Below are 17,555 nucleotides of genomic sequence, written 5' to 3'. Positions count from 1 at the left end.
ACTGAGTGAGTCACTTCTTTGTATGCATAGAGATTGAGAGAACATTCACTGAAAGTATTACTGGTGTCATTAAGCCTAGAAAATGGAAGAACTCAACATTTTGATCATTTTTTCTGCTGTGATCAGACGGATGGATATTTTAATTCGAGCAAAATACTTGTGTTAGATCCCATTCGTTTTGTATTTTTCATCCAACATTTTTAATGTTTTCTTGGTGTTACCAAAAGAAATGCCAACTTTAAAATAAGCTTGGAAGCTTTACATAAAATAGAATAAATTGAAAGTAATGTGGATTTTTAAAAGTGAATGCTCAATTTTTGCAGTTGTACAGCTTTGGCTAAAATTCTAAAATTTATTAATCTGTTTTCTTGTAACGAAGAAATACTATGGTTGCCTGTTGTTGTGAAGCTGCATTGAATAATGGATTCTTGTGAAATTGTGTTTAATTTCCAGGTTGTAGAAAAGACCAATCCAACTGAGGCTGTTGGTGTTGTATGTAAAGTAAATGGCTTGTATCAAGTTGTGGAATACAGTGAAATCACCCTAGTTACTGCACAGAGAAGGAATGCTGATGGACGTCTAACATTCAATGCAGGGAACATATGCAATCATTTCTTTACATTGCAGTTCTTAAAGAACATTGTTAAGTATGTTAATGCATTTGGAACTATTCTGTAAAATTATAGCTGTGTTCAGAATGGATCGTGTAAATATTCAACTTAGTGTGATTGAATGAGTTGGTTTACTTTTTCTCTGTCAGAGACTATGAACCTAAATTGCGATACCATGTTGCCCAAAAGAAGATTCCTTATATTGATGAAAATAGTCAGCAAATCAAACCAGACAGTCCTAATGGAATCAAGTTGGAGAAGTTTGTATTTGACATCTTTCAGTTTTCAAAGTAAGTGTTTTTTTTGATAAAATTGTTTCAATACATTTTTCTTCCTGTAATTAGGGTCTCGGGTTTTGTTATGGTTCATACAATATCTTAGCCAGGTTGTTATGCTTTACTTGCAAATTTGGGAAATAAATATTGTCAGTTATTGGATTATATGGAGTTGTAGGCAACAGAGTCTTGCTCAGTCCTGGTTATCCCCCTGATATGAACGGTCACTTAGACTCAACGTAAATGGAAGGGCCGGCTTTTCATTTGCATGCATGAAATGTGATTTGTAAGACTGCTATGGATAGGAAAGCAACATTAACATTATTCAAAGACAGTCATTGCTGAGTTTCTCTTTTAGGAACTTGGGCCAATTTTGTCTTGTTTCTACTGGGTTAAGCCCTTATTTTTTTCTTTGTGCTGAATGGCGAATTGTTTTGAACTGAATGTTTCAACAGTCACAACATTATTTTTAACAACTTTGATTAAAAAATTGTTCAAACTTTGTTTATTTCATGTTTTTTGTTAGCTTTTTAATCAGATATTTTAATAGTTTTGCACCACTCAGCCTGTTCATTTTCTTAACAAACCTTTTTTAAACAATTAGTTGCATTGCAAGCTGCAAAGAATCTGTGAGGTGCCATTCCATTAGATACCTTTTAATGTCAAGAAGTTACGGGAACCAGTACACTCTCTCTTTAGCAGAATTAAAATAATATAAAAGTAAGTTTATATTTAAGAGTTTTGTTATATGCAGTATGAAGACAGGAAACTTCCAGCTGGATGTGTTCTTGGTCTCCGCATCCTTAGTCAGCTCACTAAACTTCTGAAATACAGTATTTTTTTGTATTCCTGAGAAGCTAAAACTATTCATAGTCATACAGAATGGAAACAGACCCTTTGGTCCAATCAGTCCATGCTGATCATAATCTCAAACTAAACTAGTACCACCTGTCTCTTAAATGTTGTAATTGTACCAGCATCCACACTTTCTCAGGAAGTTTATTCCACATGCGAACCACCCTCTCTTTTTAAAAAAAAATATATCATGTCTTTTTTAAATCTCTCTCCTCTCACCTTAAAAATGTGTCCCCTGTCTTGAAATCTCCCATCCTAGGGACAAGTCAGCTATCATTAACAGTATCTATACTTCTCATTTATAAATTTTTATTAGGTGGCCTCTCAATCTCCTATGCTTCAGTGAACAAAATCCAACCTTTCTTTATAATTCAAACCTTCTATACCTGGCGACATCTTGGTAAATCTCTTCAGAACCCCCTCACACTTGATAAATTCTTCCTATAACTGGGTGACCAGAACTCGACACAGTATTCCAGAAGAGACCTCATCAATATCCTGTACAACCTCAACATGACTTCCCAACTCCTATATTCAAAGGACTGAACAATGAAGACAAGTGTGCCAAATGCCTCTTTAACTACCCTGTCTATATGTGGTGCACACTTCAAAGAGTAATGTTCCCCCAGGTCCCTCTGTTCTACAGCACTACCCAAGGCCCTACCATTAATTGTATAAGGCCTACCCTTGATTGTTGTACCAAAATGCAATACCTCATATTTATCCAGATTGAACTCCATCTGCCATTTTTCAGCCTCCAGTCCATAAAGCGACACTCCACCATTACTCTGCCTCCTGAAGTTAAGCCAATTATGTATCCAGTTGGCAAGTTCACCCTGAATCCCATGTGTCCTAACTTTGGTAATTTGTCTACTGTGCAGAATTACTTTAAATTGTTGTATTAAATAAGGAGACTTTTGACACAGACTAGTTTTTATGTCAATAAACATGTTGTCATTTTTATATCCAAAGGGTAGAAATCATAGAGGACTTGGAGTTTGAGTGGGAAAGAATAGCATTCACTTTCTGGATTCCACTCTTTTCTTTGACAGTTTCAAGCACTAAGTTAAATAAGTTTCACTTTGGGGGGGCCTGTATTGCTTTCCCCACTTCAAAGTTTGGTGATGCCTGTACTTCTGGTGATCGTACCTGTTGTTGCTTGGGACACATTGCCATCAGAGGATGGAAATGATTTTTCGATCATCCCTTGGTTAAACTTAATTCTAGTTGTCATGATGACTTCTACTCTGACCACCAGAGTTCTCTTTATCCAAAATAGACAGTTTGCAAAACAAACTTATCCAATGCATATGTGTTTGAGCAACCTTGTTTTTTAAATGATTCTAATATCCCAGTTGATCTTGATCTCGGATGCAAAAATTTCACTTGATATTCATCTGAGATTTTCTTTAAAGAAATACACATCACTACAAATGTACCAAACAACTCACTACAATTGCTCACTGCAACTTCTGTTATTTGTAAGTACACAGTGTTTCTCATTCAGCCAATTTGTTTATTGAATGTTTAAGTATTCCCAGTTGTTGAATACCAGTCTCTTACAGATAACGAGGGAAGTACTAAATCAAGTAGTTTCAAATTTTAGCAAGAGAAGGGAACATGGTTTTCTTTCACTATTCTTCGGGACCATTGTCACTGTACATTTCTTAGCTATTTTTATGAGACATCAGTTGTGTTTTCTTTTCAGTACTTGTGAGTATATTTAAAATCACTTTTATAGTATCACTGTGTGTGAAAGGCTAATTTTTATGTTTTTACATCAGGAATATAATCAAAGTATATTTTCATAGGAAATTTGTAGTGTTTGAAGTCTTGCGAGAAGATGAATTTTCTCCACTGAAGAATGCGGATAGTCAGAATGGGAAAGACACACCTACAACAGCACGCCATGCTCTGATGTCCCTGCATCATCGATGGGTACTAAATGCAGGTGGACACTTTGTTGATGAAAATGGAACAAGGATTCCAGCAATTCCCAGGTATATAATTTGAGCAAACGTTCTATGATAAAGCACACAAGTCAGTATTTACTTGAACATCTCATCATTCTGCCTTCAATACAGGACCAAATTCCTGGAACACACTTTCTCATAATGGGAGTACCTTCAACACCCTCAGTGTTGCGATTCAAAACCAAATTCAAGATCATTTTCTCAAGAGAGTTAATAGATGAGCAATAAATGATGCCTACATACTGTGACTGTGTGCAAAAGTTTGGGTAGAAAGAAACATTCCTATCCAGATAAACCCACAATATTTCCCAAGTCTTAAATTCCAATATATGTTCTGTTGTCTTTTTTGGTTTTACACCACTATGCATCTGATGATTATAAATTAAAAGAAATCAACAAAAATCTTGGGGTCAGTCTGGCTGCTGTAACTGTTCACCAGAAACATCGTTTATTGTGCACCTTTTTCAGAAGCTGTTTATCATCATCATCATCATCTACCCTGCATTATTTGTCCTTGAATCTTGCCGAGGTTTACAAGATTGCTACAGCACCACATATCTTACTGTGCAAGTATCAGCACCTGGAATAAAAACTGCTGTACAATATAAGGAGAAACAGAGATTTCAAATACATCTGCACCTAGATTTCTTATATGTGAGGTAGTTCAGAGAATGTTTACTGGATTGATTCCAGCGATGATTGTTTCATGAAGAGAGATTTGAGCAATTTAAGTCTATTCTCCCTGGAGTTTAGAAAGAGAGGAGATCTAATTGAGGTATACAGGATGCTAAAGATGATTAACAGAATGTTACCTCATGGGATAATTTAGAATGAGAGGTCACAGTTTTAGGATGAGGTAGCAGATTTAAAACAGATGAAGATAAATTTTCTTCCAAAGGGTCATAAATCTGGAATCCTTACCCAAGAGTGCAGTGGATGCTGAAACATTGAGTAGTTTAAGGAGGAGATAGACAGATCTTTAATTAGTGATGAGTTGAACGGTCATACAGAACGTGCAGGAAAGTGCAGATGAGGCTGAGATGAGATCAGCAAAATGATATCAAATGGAGGAGTAGGCTTAAGGGGCTGAATTGCGTATGCTTGCTCCTAGTTCTTATGCTGTTCTATTGTGTAATTTGTGATCTTACATTCACATGAAAGTAAGATAGTGTAGCCAGAAACAGTTACTATTTAGCTTTAAAATTTGATATAGCTTCCTAATTAAGCTGACAGTTACAGCTGTATATATGTAAAATGTTGCCCAAACCCACTGAGACTTATTTCCTACACCAGTTCAGCAATTGCTATGCATGCAATGTGGTATCAGCCCATGGTAGACTTTCACAGTTCTTCTGAATTTTCCTGATTTCTTAAAGTCCATCCTGCACAATTGTTGGTATCCATTTTTATTTTGAAGTTGCCTTTTCCATGCTGTAAAAAATTTGAATGCCACTTTCCCATGTAAGTAAAGTAACCTTAACAGATAAAAATAATGAATATTAGAGTTTATTCTCCTCAAAAGATATAGATCTATATTAAAAGTGTTTATGATTGCTGATAAAGCTATAAAGTATATTCCAGAAAAGATCGTACACAAAAGATTTTAATGCACATTAAGTGCTTGCTTATCAGTTTTGTGTTGTCTGCATTCAACTTGAGATGCTTCCTGTATTTTCTAAGTAATAATTTGAACAGCAGATTAACCCCAGTGTAGTTTGAGTCCTTTTAACACACAATTTGGGGTATATTGGGGAGAAATTTGGAGACAAGCGTCTGTGATTTATTACCTTTTAAGCTATTAAAATCCACTTCCATATAATTTTATAGAAATTTTTTTATTAATTCAGTTTTATTTTAGTCCCATACTTATTTGTTATATTTTCATTTTGTTGCATTTTATTTTCCCATTAACTCACTCTTTCTTCCCATGTGGCAGTTCGACAACTGGAATGTCAGAAGCAATCAATAACAAGTAAATATTTTGAGTTTGGTTTAATGCATGGTGATGGGTCGTGGCTGCTTTGCTGAAGTAAAGGAAACACTGTAGAGGAAGACTTGTCTTTTTGTACTGCCAGTGTTTAAATGCTTGTAAAGCAAAACAAGATTTTATCAATATGTTTTGTATAATTAATCGTGGCCCTTACTATGAACAGTAATATTATCCACTGCAAATCTTTTTAGTATAGTGTTAAAGGACATAAATAAATCATGTATGATCCAATTTGTTATGTGAGTCCAAGTTGATTATTTCTCTACTAGAGATACAGGAAAAGCCTTAATTTATGAAGACCATGTGTTGGTTTGTAGTTGTACATTAAATGTGTCAGTACTTGGCAGTATGTGAGGGGTTGTCACTCACACATCTGATCAAGTTCTATTATTTTTACAAGAACTCTATATTCTTTGCAGGACATCACTTTCTTTTATGAACAAAAGTAATACAAAGCTGCTTCACTCTAACCCAGACTGACTTTCAAATTATCAAAAAATCCAAAAAGACTTTTTTTTTTTAAGTTTGTTCTTCATTTGACCATCCTTTCCCCTTCTATTTTTGTTTTGGTTGGTGACTCACTGTTTCGCTATCATTTCATTTAGGGGTGCACCCCACTTTAAGCCACTGAAATATTGGCTTTAAAGCATTATTGGGGAATGCTATATTCATTGTATGTCAAAATCCAATTTTTAAAATAAATATATTAATAGAGTTTAGATAATACCATTAAAAAGAATAGTCCATGGCTGTTTTGCCATAATGTAGTTCTTTATGTATCGACTGGGTTTAGACATTGGCAGGTGCAGGTAAATGCTGACTTTATTTACTAAGCAGTGAAAACACACATACTAACACCAAACAAGGTTTGCATGCCTGAACACTACTTAGCATGTTAATTTGTGTAATAGTGATTGGTTTGGACTTTTAATTCAGCAGTACTAACTCTTCTAAAGAATCTATCCACCAATACATCAGTCAAAGTTCCCTTTAAAAATTATAAGGCTTTAATTTGATTTCTTTAGTGTTGATGATTACTAAAGAGAAAAAGGTGATTGGAGGGTATTCATGCTCCAGAAAGCCAAATTGCACCGAAATTCACTTTGGTTTTCACTTTTTTGTTTGCAATGATTCTTGCACAACCAACCTTTATGTCCAGATACTGAAATAAAATTAAAGATCCCATTGATCTACTAACATTATCAATTTCAATCAATTGAATGTTTAAGAACAAAGAAACGGTTCTGTTATTAAACAAATTTTAGAATCATAGAATCTCTACAGTGTACAAATAGGCAATGTGACCCGTTGAGTCCACACAGACTCACCAACAGAGGTGAGTCTGTTTACTTTGTTTGCCATTATTTTAACTTAGAACCTGATTTTGCATTTAAACATGTTCAGTGCAACATGTTTCTTTCATTTACAATTCTGACCTTTTAATCCAACTACTGAAGAGTCCTGATTAAGACTGGATATTTGGTGGTTTTAGAATGATTGTGATCCATAGTAAATGAAAACTGCTTGATTCTCACCTCAGGAGACCAGAAGCCACATTAAGGTAATGTAAAGGAACTTAATAAATACCCAGTTAGTTCCAGCTACTTCCAAATGAGGGCATTGGTTGTTTTCAATTCTAATCCAGTTGTCATCTTTACTTTAATAAACCTTGAAAGTCTAATATTAAAATTGACTGAGGCTTTATGTTTAAAAAAAAGTGACTATTTAAGAATTGTTGTGATAGATTCTAAGAGGACTTGGTATTTGCTGAGTGAGTTTTTATAAGTTGCTGACAATCATATTTTACTTTTCAGTCTGCAGGAGTTGGCAGATGTTCCAATCAAATGTGAAATTTCTCCACTTGTATCTTATTCTGGAGAGGTCAGTGTTTATTTCACATGGATAAGATGTGACTGCTTTAGAAGTAAAAGTTGTAATTATGAAGAATTATTGTCTTAGTTACTCAAAATAGTATAAACTCTAATGCTACATGTGTACCGGTTTAACAAGTTTTCTATAAAGCTGATCTATTAATTTGTGAATCTAACAAATTTAGCCAGAAAACAAACCATGATGAATTCTCATATGTTAAACCTTTTTAGGAGCGGCTGTCTCAAGCTGCTGCATTAGTAAAATTAATATATGGTGTAAGGTATACTTGTGGACCTTCAGGCTTGCTGTCAAGAGACACTCAGAAGGCACCAGCTCTGTAAAGTTGTCCAGATAGACATGTTACTTGTGTTTCTTGGAAGATTTATACATAATTCCTTCTGGTTGAATGTTGTATTGCAGAACCCTGGAAGGTGCTGTGGAATATTAACCACTTTCTGAGACTTGTTTCTCTATGATCTGACCAACAAAAGCTTTGATCCTTTTTGTGGCTTACACCCTTCCTTACTACCTCCCACTGCAATGCAACTAATCGAACATTCTATAGTGTAATTTCTCTTTAAAAAGGATGAGCGTTATAACATTCGTAAAGAATGCAATTTGTTAAAATAACTTAATGAGTCTAGGAAGAGAGAGATATACTTCATGTAGGGAAGGGAAGTATGTCAATGGAAGCATCTATGGGACAATCGAAGACAAGGCTGTCAGACCTTTGCAAGAGAGTTTAAGGTTTTTGGTTGCACACATGAAGTTAATGATTTATTTTCCAACCTTTAGTATTGACAGTACTTTTTCGTATTTGCGTCTACACGATGGGGTTATTTTTCACCAGACCAAACTGAAGTTAGTGGAGTCTTGGCAGCTTTTGATTCCATGCTAAAGCCCAGACAGCCACTCTATTTTTTAAACATTCTTTTGGTAGTGAAAAGTTTTTGACAATTTGGTCAAGACAACTTGTAAGCTTACCAATTCATGGGGAAAGTCAGCACTTTTTTTAATATCCAGAAGTACTGTCACATACAAATGAACAGCTTTTCCCACCATGAAATCACATATGGCAACTTTCACCTATTAACCTGTATCAGTTATTCTGCATTTCCAGTTGTTCAATTTACATGCAGATGCCATTAAGGGAAATGCAATAGCATCAAAAGTGAGGGAGAGGTTAAATAAAAATGGAGTTGGAGATGAGCCATTTTTACAACATGAGAGGACAGAGTGCTGATTACTTGGACTCTGGTTGAGCATTGTCATCGAGAATGCAGATAATGATTGAAATGCCAGGCTTGATTTAAATTTTAAATTTAGCACATTGACTGGTTAAGGTGGTAGCCTAAGAAATGAATCAGTGAATAGCTGTGACCTATTTTTTTATTGAACAAGGCACAGTGTACGTATATGCTCTTTCTGTCTGCAAAGAGCAGAACAGTACTGTATATTACTATATGTAGATTCCACACGTACAAGTGCATCTGTGATGAAAGAATATTACAAAGATTGCATATGGAAAGGTGAGTCGCAAATCCATTTCAGTCTAAATTTAAATACTTTGTCCAAGTTAACTAAAAATTAGTTATACTTGTAACTTCAATTGTAATTTTATTTTAAATCTAGAATTCATTGTCCCAATTTTAATGACAGAAGTTAATGTTGTGAATTGAAAAGATTCAGTTCAAACAGTGGAGGATTATGAAATCTGGCAATATGTACAAGTGAGGAAATTAGAAGTTTGAAGAATATTTCTCTTCCTGTTTGAGACATGTGGGATTTATTGCACATCTTTTCCATTTATATCCAAGGCATTTTTATTACAATTTTGTTTTAGCTAATTAGTGGCTTTGAATAGTGACTTCTGAAAAGTATTAGTGCATTATTAGAACAGACTGTTGCAAAAAATTGTTCTTCCCAAATCTTAAGTTTACAACACACTGGCAATTTCCATGAACTGATCAAATTTTATAGATAAGCCAAAACCTGAAACCGTATGAGAAGAACAAACAAAATAGCACACCAGAGGGCGACATGCGTCACCTCCACATTTTCCTGTCTGCTCCAAAAATGCAAGTTGTATCATGTTGCCTAGCAGTTACCGGAGGTTGAAGTCAGCCTGGTATAAAAACTGGTTGTGGGTATTTTAAGTCCAATCTCTTCCATGTCAGACTTATCATTGCAAGTAATTCCTTAGCAGTAATCAATCATCAATGCTTTCTCTCCATTATTGCATTTTAAATTATTTTGTGCGATGTGGGCATCACCAGCTAGACCAATGTTTTATTGCCCTTAAGAGCTGCATTCTTGAACCACTGCAATCCTTGTTGATTTAGGTAGAGAGGGAAGCTTGCAAGTGGTGGCAGTCCCATTCATCTGTCATTCTCCTTTCTAGATTCTGGGTAATCCAAGATGGACGTGAGAAAACGTTGTGACTGTAAGAGTGCTCCTTTTTTTTGAGGTATTTTAGGTGTTGGAGCTGATTTCCTCAAATTGCAGGAGCAGTATTTACTGTTTTATAAGCTGTTGCATTGTTTTGGAACTTTTGGGGGGATGGGGAGAAAAGATCAAAACAGTGGTACTTTTTAAAAGGAGGAAGAGAGACAAAGGCAGAAACCACATGGTCAGTGAGAAAGAGAGAGAGAAAGAAACCTACACTGCTGTATGATACAGCAATTAATCTGCGTAGCTACTGCCTTTGCTGGTTGAGTTCTGGACATTGTTAACTTTTCTTAGACGCATTCCAAACAGTGAAATTCCCAGCTGTCCTTGGAGGAACCTGTGTGAGAGAGCGAACAGCACAGATAAATGCATGGTTTAAGTGTAACTTTGCTATCTTATTTTACTAGTGAATAGAGTGGGTTCTTTTTGGTTGTATCATTTGTTGAGATGTGTCACTTGATTAAAACTTAGAAATATATAATGTAGGTACTAAGTTAGCCTGGAGCAGAGTTTTTTTTTTAGAGCAGTAAGACTGCTATTTTCTGAGTCTATAGATTAAGGTGCAAAGACGGCCTTTAGTAGAGTGACGTACTCTTCCTGTCAGATGTGGGAGATTAGGGAGAACTTCCGTGTTACTGATGATTATATCTGCAGTAAATGTGGTTGTGAATCCTATCAGATTGCATGGATCAGTTGGAGTTGCAGTTAGAGGCATGAGGAATTTACAGGAGCTGGGGGTGTTATGCATGGCAGTTGCTGGAAGAGGTAAACTGCAGATACGGTCATGTAGATGGGTTACCGGCAGGAAAGTAGGAAAGGGAGGCAGGTAGTACAGGAATCTCCTGTGGCTATCCCCATCTCAAACAAGTATGCTGTTTTGGAAAATGTACAGGGTGATGGACTCTCAGGGGAATGTAGCACGCATAGCCAAGTTTCTAGTACTGAGACTGACTCTAATGTAACGAGGGGTACATCAGGTTCCAATTGATCGATTTATGATGGGGATCTTTCTAGTCAGAGGCACAGACGGATGTTTGTGCAGCCAACGGTGAGAAATCAGAATGGTGTGTTACCTCCCTGGTGCCAGGATCAAGGATATCTAGGAGAGAGTGCAAAATATTCTCAAAGGGGAGCGGGACCAGCAGGAGGTCATTGGAACTAACAACAAAGGAAGGAAAATGGATGAGATTCGGGGAGAATATAGGATATTAGGCAAGGATTTAAAAAGGAGGCCCTTGAGGGTAATAATATCTGGATTACTTGCAGTACTATGAGCTAGTGAGGGTAGGAAGAGGCGAATACAGCAGATGAATGTGTGGCTGAGGAGCTGGTGTAGGGGAGAAGGGTTAACTTTTTTTGGATCATTGGAATCTCTTCTGGGTTAGAAGTGACCTGTATATTAAGGAAGTCGGATGAACTCAGGGCATGGTTAGGAACATGGGACTGGAATATCATAATCACAGAGACATGGCTCAGCTTAATGTCACAGGATACAAGTGCTATAGGAACGATAGAAAGGGGGGAAAGAGAGGAGGGGGAGTGGCATTTTTGATAAGGGATAACATTATGGTTGTACTTAGGGAGAATATTTCTGAGAGTACGACCAGGGAAATTATTTGGATGGAACTGAAAATTAAAAAGGGATGATCACCTTATTGGGATTGTATTATAGACCCCCTGATAGTCAGCAGGAAATTGAGAAACAAATTTGTAAGGAGATCTCAGCAATCTGTAAGAATAATAGGGTCGTTGTGGTAGGGGGTTTTAACCTTCCAAACATAGACTGGGACTGCCATTGTGTTAAGGGTTTAGATGGAGAGGAGTTTATCAAGCGTGTACAAGAAAATTTTCTGATTCAGTATGTGGAGAAGGTACAAAACTTGACCTATTGTTGGGAAATAAGGCAGGGCAGGTGACTGAGGTGTCAGTGGGGAAGCACTTTGAGGCCAGCAACCATAATTCTATTAGTTTTAAAATAGTGATGGAAAAGGATATACAGGATCCAAATGTTAAAGTTCTGAATTGGAGGAAGTCCAATTTTGATGGTATTAGGCAAAAACTTTCAAAAGTTGATTGGTGGGGTGGGGTTGCAGATGTTCACAGGTAAAGTGGCTGGAAAATGGGAAGCCTTCAAAAATTAGACGAGAGTCCAGAGGCAGTATGTTCCTTATAGGGTGAACGGCAAGGCTGGTTAGGTGTAGGGAATGCTGGTTGACCAGAGAAATTGAGGTTTTGGTTAAGAAAAAGAAGCATGTCAGGTATAGGCAGCAGTGATAGAGTGAATCTTTAGAGTGTAAAGGCAGCAGGAGTATACTAAAGAGGGAAATCAGGAGGTCAAAGGGTTGACATGAAATAGCTTTGACAAATAGTGTTAAGGAGAACCCAAAGGGATTTTATACCCAAAGGGACACATGGGTAACTAGGAGAGAATAGGACTCCTCAAAGATCAAGGCAAACTATGTTTGGAACTGCAGGAGATGGGTAGATTCTAAACGAGTATTTTGCATCAGTGTTTACTGTGGAGAAAGAATGGGAGATATAGAATGTGGGAAAGTAGATGGTGACATCTTGAAAGATGTCCATATTACAGAGGAGGTGGTGCTGGCTGTCTTAAAATGCATGAAGATGGATAAATCCCCAGGATCTGATCAAGTGTACTCTAGATCTCTGGGAACCAGGGAAGTGATTGTTGGGCCTCTTGCCGAGATATTTGGATCTTCGATAGTCACAGGTGAGGTTGGCTAACGTGGTGCCACTACTTAAGAAAGGGGGTAAGGAAAAGCCAGGGTATGACAGACCAGTGAGTCTGACATCGGTGGTGGGCAAGTTGTTGGAGGGAGTCCTGAGGGACAGGATTTATATGTATTTAGATAGGTAAAGGACTGATTAGGGGTAGTCAACATGGCTTTGTGCATGCGCAATCAAGTCTCACTAGCTTGATAGAGTTTTTTGAAGTAGTAACAAGAAGGATTGAGGGAGGGCAGAGCTGTGGACGTGATCTATATAAACTTCAGTAAGGCGTTCAACGAGGTTCCTCATGATAGACTGGTTAGCAAGGTTAGATCACGTGGAATACAGGGAGAACTAGCCATTTGGATACAGAATTGGCTCAAAGGTAGAAGACAGAGGATGGAGGGTAGCCTTTCACACTGGAGGCCTGTGGCCTGTGACCTGTGGTGTGCCACAAGGATCAGTGGATGTAGGTTTGTTCACTGAGCTGAGGTTCATTTTCAGATGTTTTGTCACCATACTTGGTAACATCTTCAGTCAGCCTTCAGATGAAGCACTGCTGATGATTCCTGTTTTCTATTTATGTGTTAGTAATGTCATTTCCTGTTTTTTTTTCTCAGTGGTTGGTAAATTGGGTCCAAGTCAATGTGTTTGTTGATAGAGTTCTGGTTGGAATGCCATGTTTCTCGGAATTCTTGTGCATGTCTCTGTTTGACTTGTCCTAGGATAGATGTGTTGTCCTAGTCGAAGTGATGTCTTTCCTCATCTATATGTAAGGATACTAGTGAGAGAGGGTCATGTCATTTTGTGGCTAGTTAACGTTCATGTATCCTGGTGGCTAGTTTTCTGCCTGTTTGTCCAATGTAGTGTTTGTTACAGTCCTTGCACGGTATTTTGTAAATTATGTTAGTTTTGCTTGTTGTCTGTGTAGGGTCTTTCAAGTTCATTAGCTGCTGTTTTAAGTGTGTTGGTGGGTTTGTGGGCTACCATTATGCCAAGGGGTCTGAGTAGTCTGGCAATCACTTTCAAGATGTCTTTGATGTAGGGGAGAGTGGCTAGGGTTTCTGGACACGTTTTGTCTACTTGTTTGGGTTTGTTGCTGAGAAATCAGCGGACTGTGTTGAATACCCGTTCTTTTTGAATACACTGTATAGGTGATTTTCTTCTGCTCTGTGTAGTTCCTTTGTGCTGCAGTGTGTGGTGGTTCATTGGGATAATAGTCTAATGCAACTTCATTTGTGGATGTTGGGGTGATTGCTTCTGTAATTCAATATTTGCGGTGGCTCAGTGGTCTCACGGCACCAGGGTCCCAGGTTCAATTCCAACCTCGGACGACTGTCTGTGTGGAGTTTGCACACTCTCCCCGTGTCTGCGTGGGTTTCCTCCGGGTGCTCCGGTTTCCACCCACAGTCCAAAGATGTGCAGGTCAGGTGAATTGGCCATGCAAAATTGCTCATAGTGTTAGGGGCATTAGTCAGAGGGAAATGGGTCTAGGTGGGTTACTCTTCGGAGGGTCAGTGTGGACTGGTTGGGCCGAAGGGCCTGTTTCCACACTGTAGGGAATCTAATCTAATTTGGTCCGTATGTGGTGTTTTCCTGTAGACGCAAGTTTGAAGTTCCCCAGGGCTGTTCGCTCTACTGTGACATCTAGCAATGGTAGTTTGTTGTTGTTTTTCCTCCTCATTTCAGTGAATTCTATGCCAGTAAGGGTATTATTGATGGTCTTGAAGGTTTCCTTTAGTTTGTTTCGTTTAGTGATGACAAAGATGTCATCCACGTAGTGGACCCAAAGTTTGGATTGGATGGTTGGCAGAGCTATTTGTTCGAGTCTCTGCTAAGCACCCTGATATTGGATATCCCATGGGTGTTCCGTTGATCTGTCTGTAGATTTTGTTGTTGAAGGTTGAAGGGGCTGGTAAGGCATAGGTCCATAAGTGTGATGATACTGTCCTTGCTGATGAAGTTGGTGGTGTTTGGTGTAGGAGAAAGTGAGGACTGCAGATGCTGGAGATCAGAGCTGAAAATGTGTTGCTGGAAAAGCGCAGCAGGTCAGGCAGCCTCCAAGGAGCAGGAGAATCGACGTTTCGTTCCTGAAGAAGGGCTCATGCCCGAAACGTCGATTCTCCTGCTCCTTGGGTGTTTGGTGTATGTGTCTTTTGGTCTTCTAATAATGTAGTCAGTGTTTCCTTGGCCAGGTTGATGTTGATTGATGTGAACTGGGCTGTTACATCAAAGGAGACCATTATTTCATCCTCTTCTATCTTAGAGTCTTTGGTCTTCAAGAATTCTTGGGTGGAATGGTGCATGTTTTAGTCTTTAGTGTAGCTCCTTGCCAATCTGTAAGTTGGTGTTCCAGGTAGTGAGACAATGGGTCGGAAAGGAGCTCCTGCTTTGTGAATTTTGAGTTATCTGTATAAGCGTGGTATGTTGGATCCATCTGGTTTCATTTATTTGGAATAATTTACTTCAGATTTCTGAAGTTTTTTGAGTAGGGCTGTGATTTGGTTCTCTAGTTGTGCAGTCGGGTCTGTCGCCACTTGTTGGTAAGTGTTGGTATCTGCACGTAGTGTGTTTTGCTTTTTCAATGTAGTCATCTTTGATTTAAGATGACTGTCAATGGTCCTTTGTCTTAGGGAGGTAATAATGTTTTTATTACTTTTAGTCTTTCTAGTGCTTTCCTTTCTTGTATATTGAGTGTGTTTCCTTCCTTTTTTCTGCTTAATGTTGATGCGACCACCTGTCTGATAGTTTGCTGGACTTCTTCTGTGAGTTGGTTGTCTTTCAGTGTTGTTTCTAATGCTGCTAATATTACCACTCCTGAGAAAAAGAACAGGAAATGACATCACCAACCCAAAGAAACCCAAACATATAAATAGAAAGCAGGAATCATCAGCAGTACTTCATCCGGATGCTCACTGAAGATTAGATTAGATTATTTACAGTGTGGAAACAGGCCCTTCGGCCCAACAAGTCCACACCGCACCCGACGAAGCGCAACCCACCCTGCATCTACCCCTTACCTAACACTACGGGCAATTTAGCATGGCCAATTCACCTGACCTGCACATCTTTGGAGTGTGGGAGGAAACCGGAGCACCCGGAGGAAACCCATGCAGACACGGGGAGAACGTGCAAACTCCACACAGAGAGTCGCCTGAGGCGGGCATTGAACCTGGATCTCTGGCGCTGTGAGGCAGCAGTGCTAACCACTGTGCCACCGTGCCGCCCACTAGTTACTTAGTATGGTGCCGAAACATCTGAAATTGAACTTTCCAGCTCAACGAGCATCCAGAACCTCAACCTGAGCTACAAATCTTCTCAAAACCCGCAACTATGATTCACTGCTTTGTGTCATTTATGTAAATGATTTTGATGTGAACATAGGAGGTATAGTTAGTAAGTTTGCAGATGGCACCAAAATTGGAGGTATAGTAGACAGTGAAGAAGGTTGCCTCAGAGTACAACAGGATCTTTACCAGGTGGGTCAGTCGGCTGAGGAATGGCAGAAGGAGTTTAATTTGGATAAATATGAGCTGCTACGTTTTGAAAATGCAAATTAGGCAGGACTTATGCATTAATGGTAAGGTCCTGGGAGTGCTGTTGAACAAAGAGACCTTGGAGGGCAGGTTCATAGTTTATTGAAAGTAGTCGCAGGATAGATAGGATAGTGAAGAAAGTGTTTAGTATGCTTTCCTTTATTGCTCAGAGCATTGAGTATATGAGTTAGGACATGTTGCATCTGCACATGTTGCAACTGTACAGGACTTCATTTAGGCTACATTTGGAATAGTGTGTGCAATTCTGGTCTCCCTCCTATAAGAAGGATGTTGTGAACCTTGAAAGGGTTCAGAAAATATGTACAAGGATATTGCCAGAGTTGGAGGGTTTGAGCTAGAGGAAGAAGCTGGGGCTGTTTTCCCTGGAGTGTCGGAGGTTGAGGGATAACCTTATAGAGGTTTATAAAATCAAGAATGGCATAGAGAGAGTAAATAGACAAGGTATTTTCCCTGAGGTGGGTGAGTCTGGAACTAGAGGGCATAGGTTTAGGATGGGAGGAGAAAGATTTATAAGGGACCTGAGGGACAGATTTTCAGTCAGAGGGTGGTGCATGTATGTATGCATGGTGCATGTATGCCAGAGGAAGAGGTAGAGGCTGGTACCAGTACAACATTTGGAAGGGTTTGGAGGGATATGGGCCAAATGGGCCTAGATTAATTTAGGATATCTAGTTGGCATGGACAAGTTGGACCGATGGGTCTGTTTCCGTGCTGTACATCTCTGACTCTATGGTCATTTGGAGGATACTGTCAAAGAAGACTTAATGAATTTCTGCAATGCATCTTGTAGCTAGTTCACACTATTTCATACTGAACATCAGTGATGGAGGGACCGAATATTGTGGATATCATGCCAATGAAATTTGCTGCTTCATCCTGCTTGGTGTTGAGCTTCTTGAGTGCTTTGAAGCTACATTAGTCTAGACAAGTAGCTGGATAAGCTTTGGGGAATAAGGAAGTAAGTAAAAATCAGAGAAGGAGAAAATAAGTTTTGAGTGTAAACTTGAGATTAATTCAAACTGGACAGCAAGAGCTTCATTAAATATATTAAAATGAAAAGGGAAACCAAAGTGAAGATCTCCTTAGAAAATTGGGCTAGGGAAATAATGGGGAACCCGGAAACTGCAGAGATGTTGAATAAATATCTTGCATCCAGTCTTCAATAGAAGACACTAACTTAGTATTATTGTAATGTTGATTAATCAAGGGACAAAAGGGAGGAAGGGGACTAAATACAACAATCG

At 38.5% G+C, this 17,555-nt stretch overlaps 1 protein-coding gene across 2 annotated transcripts in view; it reads left to right on the top strand.

Moving 5' to 3' along the window:
* The window catches only part of LOC140479661 (UDP-N-acetylhexosamine pyrophosphorylase-like), a 48,525-nt gene that overhangs the window by 24,729 nt on the left and 6,241 nt on the right, over positions 1-17,555 (top strand). Inside the window, exons 5-9 of one of the 2 annotated variants that reach the window (XM_072573606.1) lie at positions 454-647; positions 761-901; positions 3,553-3,741; positions 5,651-5,686; positions 7,519-7,585. In XM_072573606.1, the coding sequence (XP_072429707.1) occupies positions 454-647; positions 761-901; positions 3,553-3,741; positions 5,651-5,686; positions 7,519-7,585 (627 nt within the window). The remainder of the gene's footprint in view (positions 1-453; positions 648-760; positions 902-3,552; positions 3,742-5,650; positions 5,687-7,518; positions 7,586-17,555) is intronic. The other variant, XM_072573607.1, reaches the window with a different exon arrangement.

This window comes from Chiloscyllium punctatum, chromosome 7 (assembly GCF_047496795.1).
Source record: "Chiloscyllium punctatum isolate Juve2018m chromosome 7, sChiPun1.3, whole genome shotgun sequence".
Classification (NCBI taxonomy): Eukaryota; Metazoa; Chordata; class Chondrichthyes; order Orectolobiformes; family Hemiscylliidae; genus Chiloscyllium; species Chiloscyllium punctatum.
The sequence above is the reverse complement of the archived record's forward strand: the minus strand, read 5'-3'. Positions and strand labels throughout refer to the sequence as shown.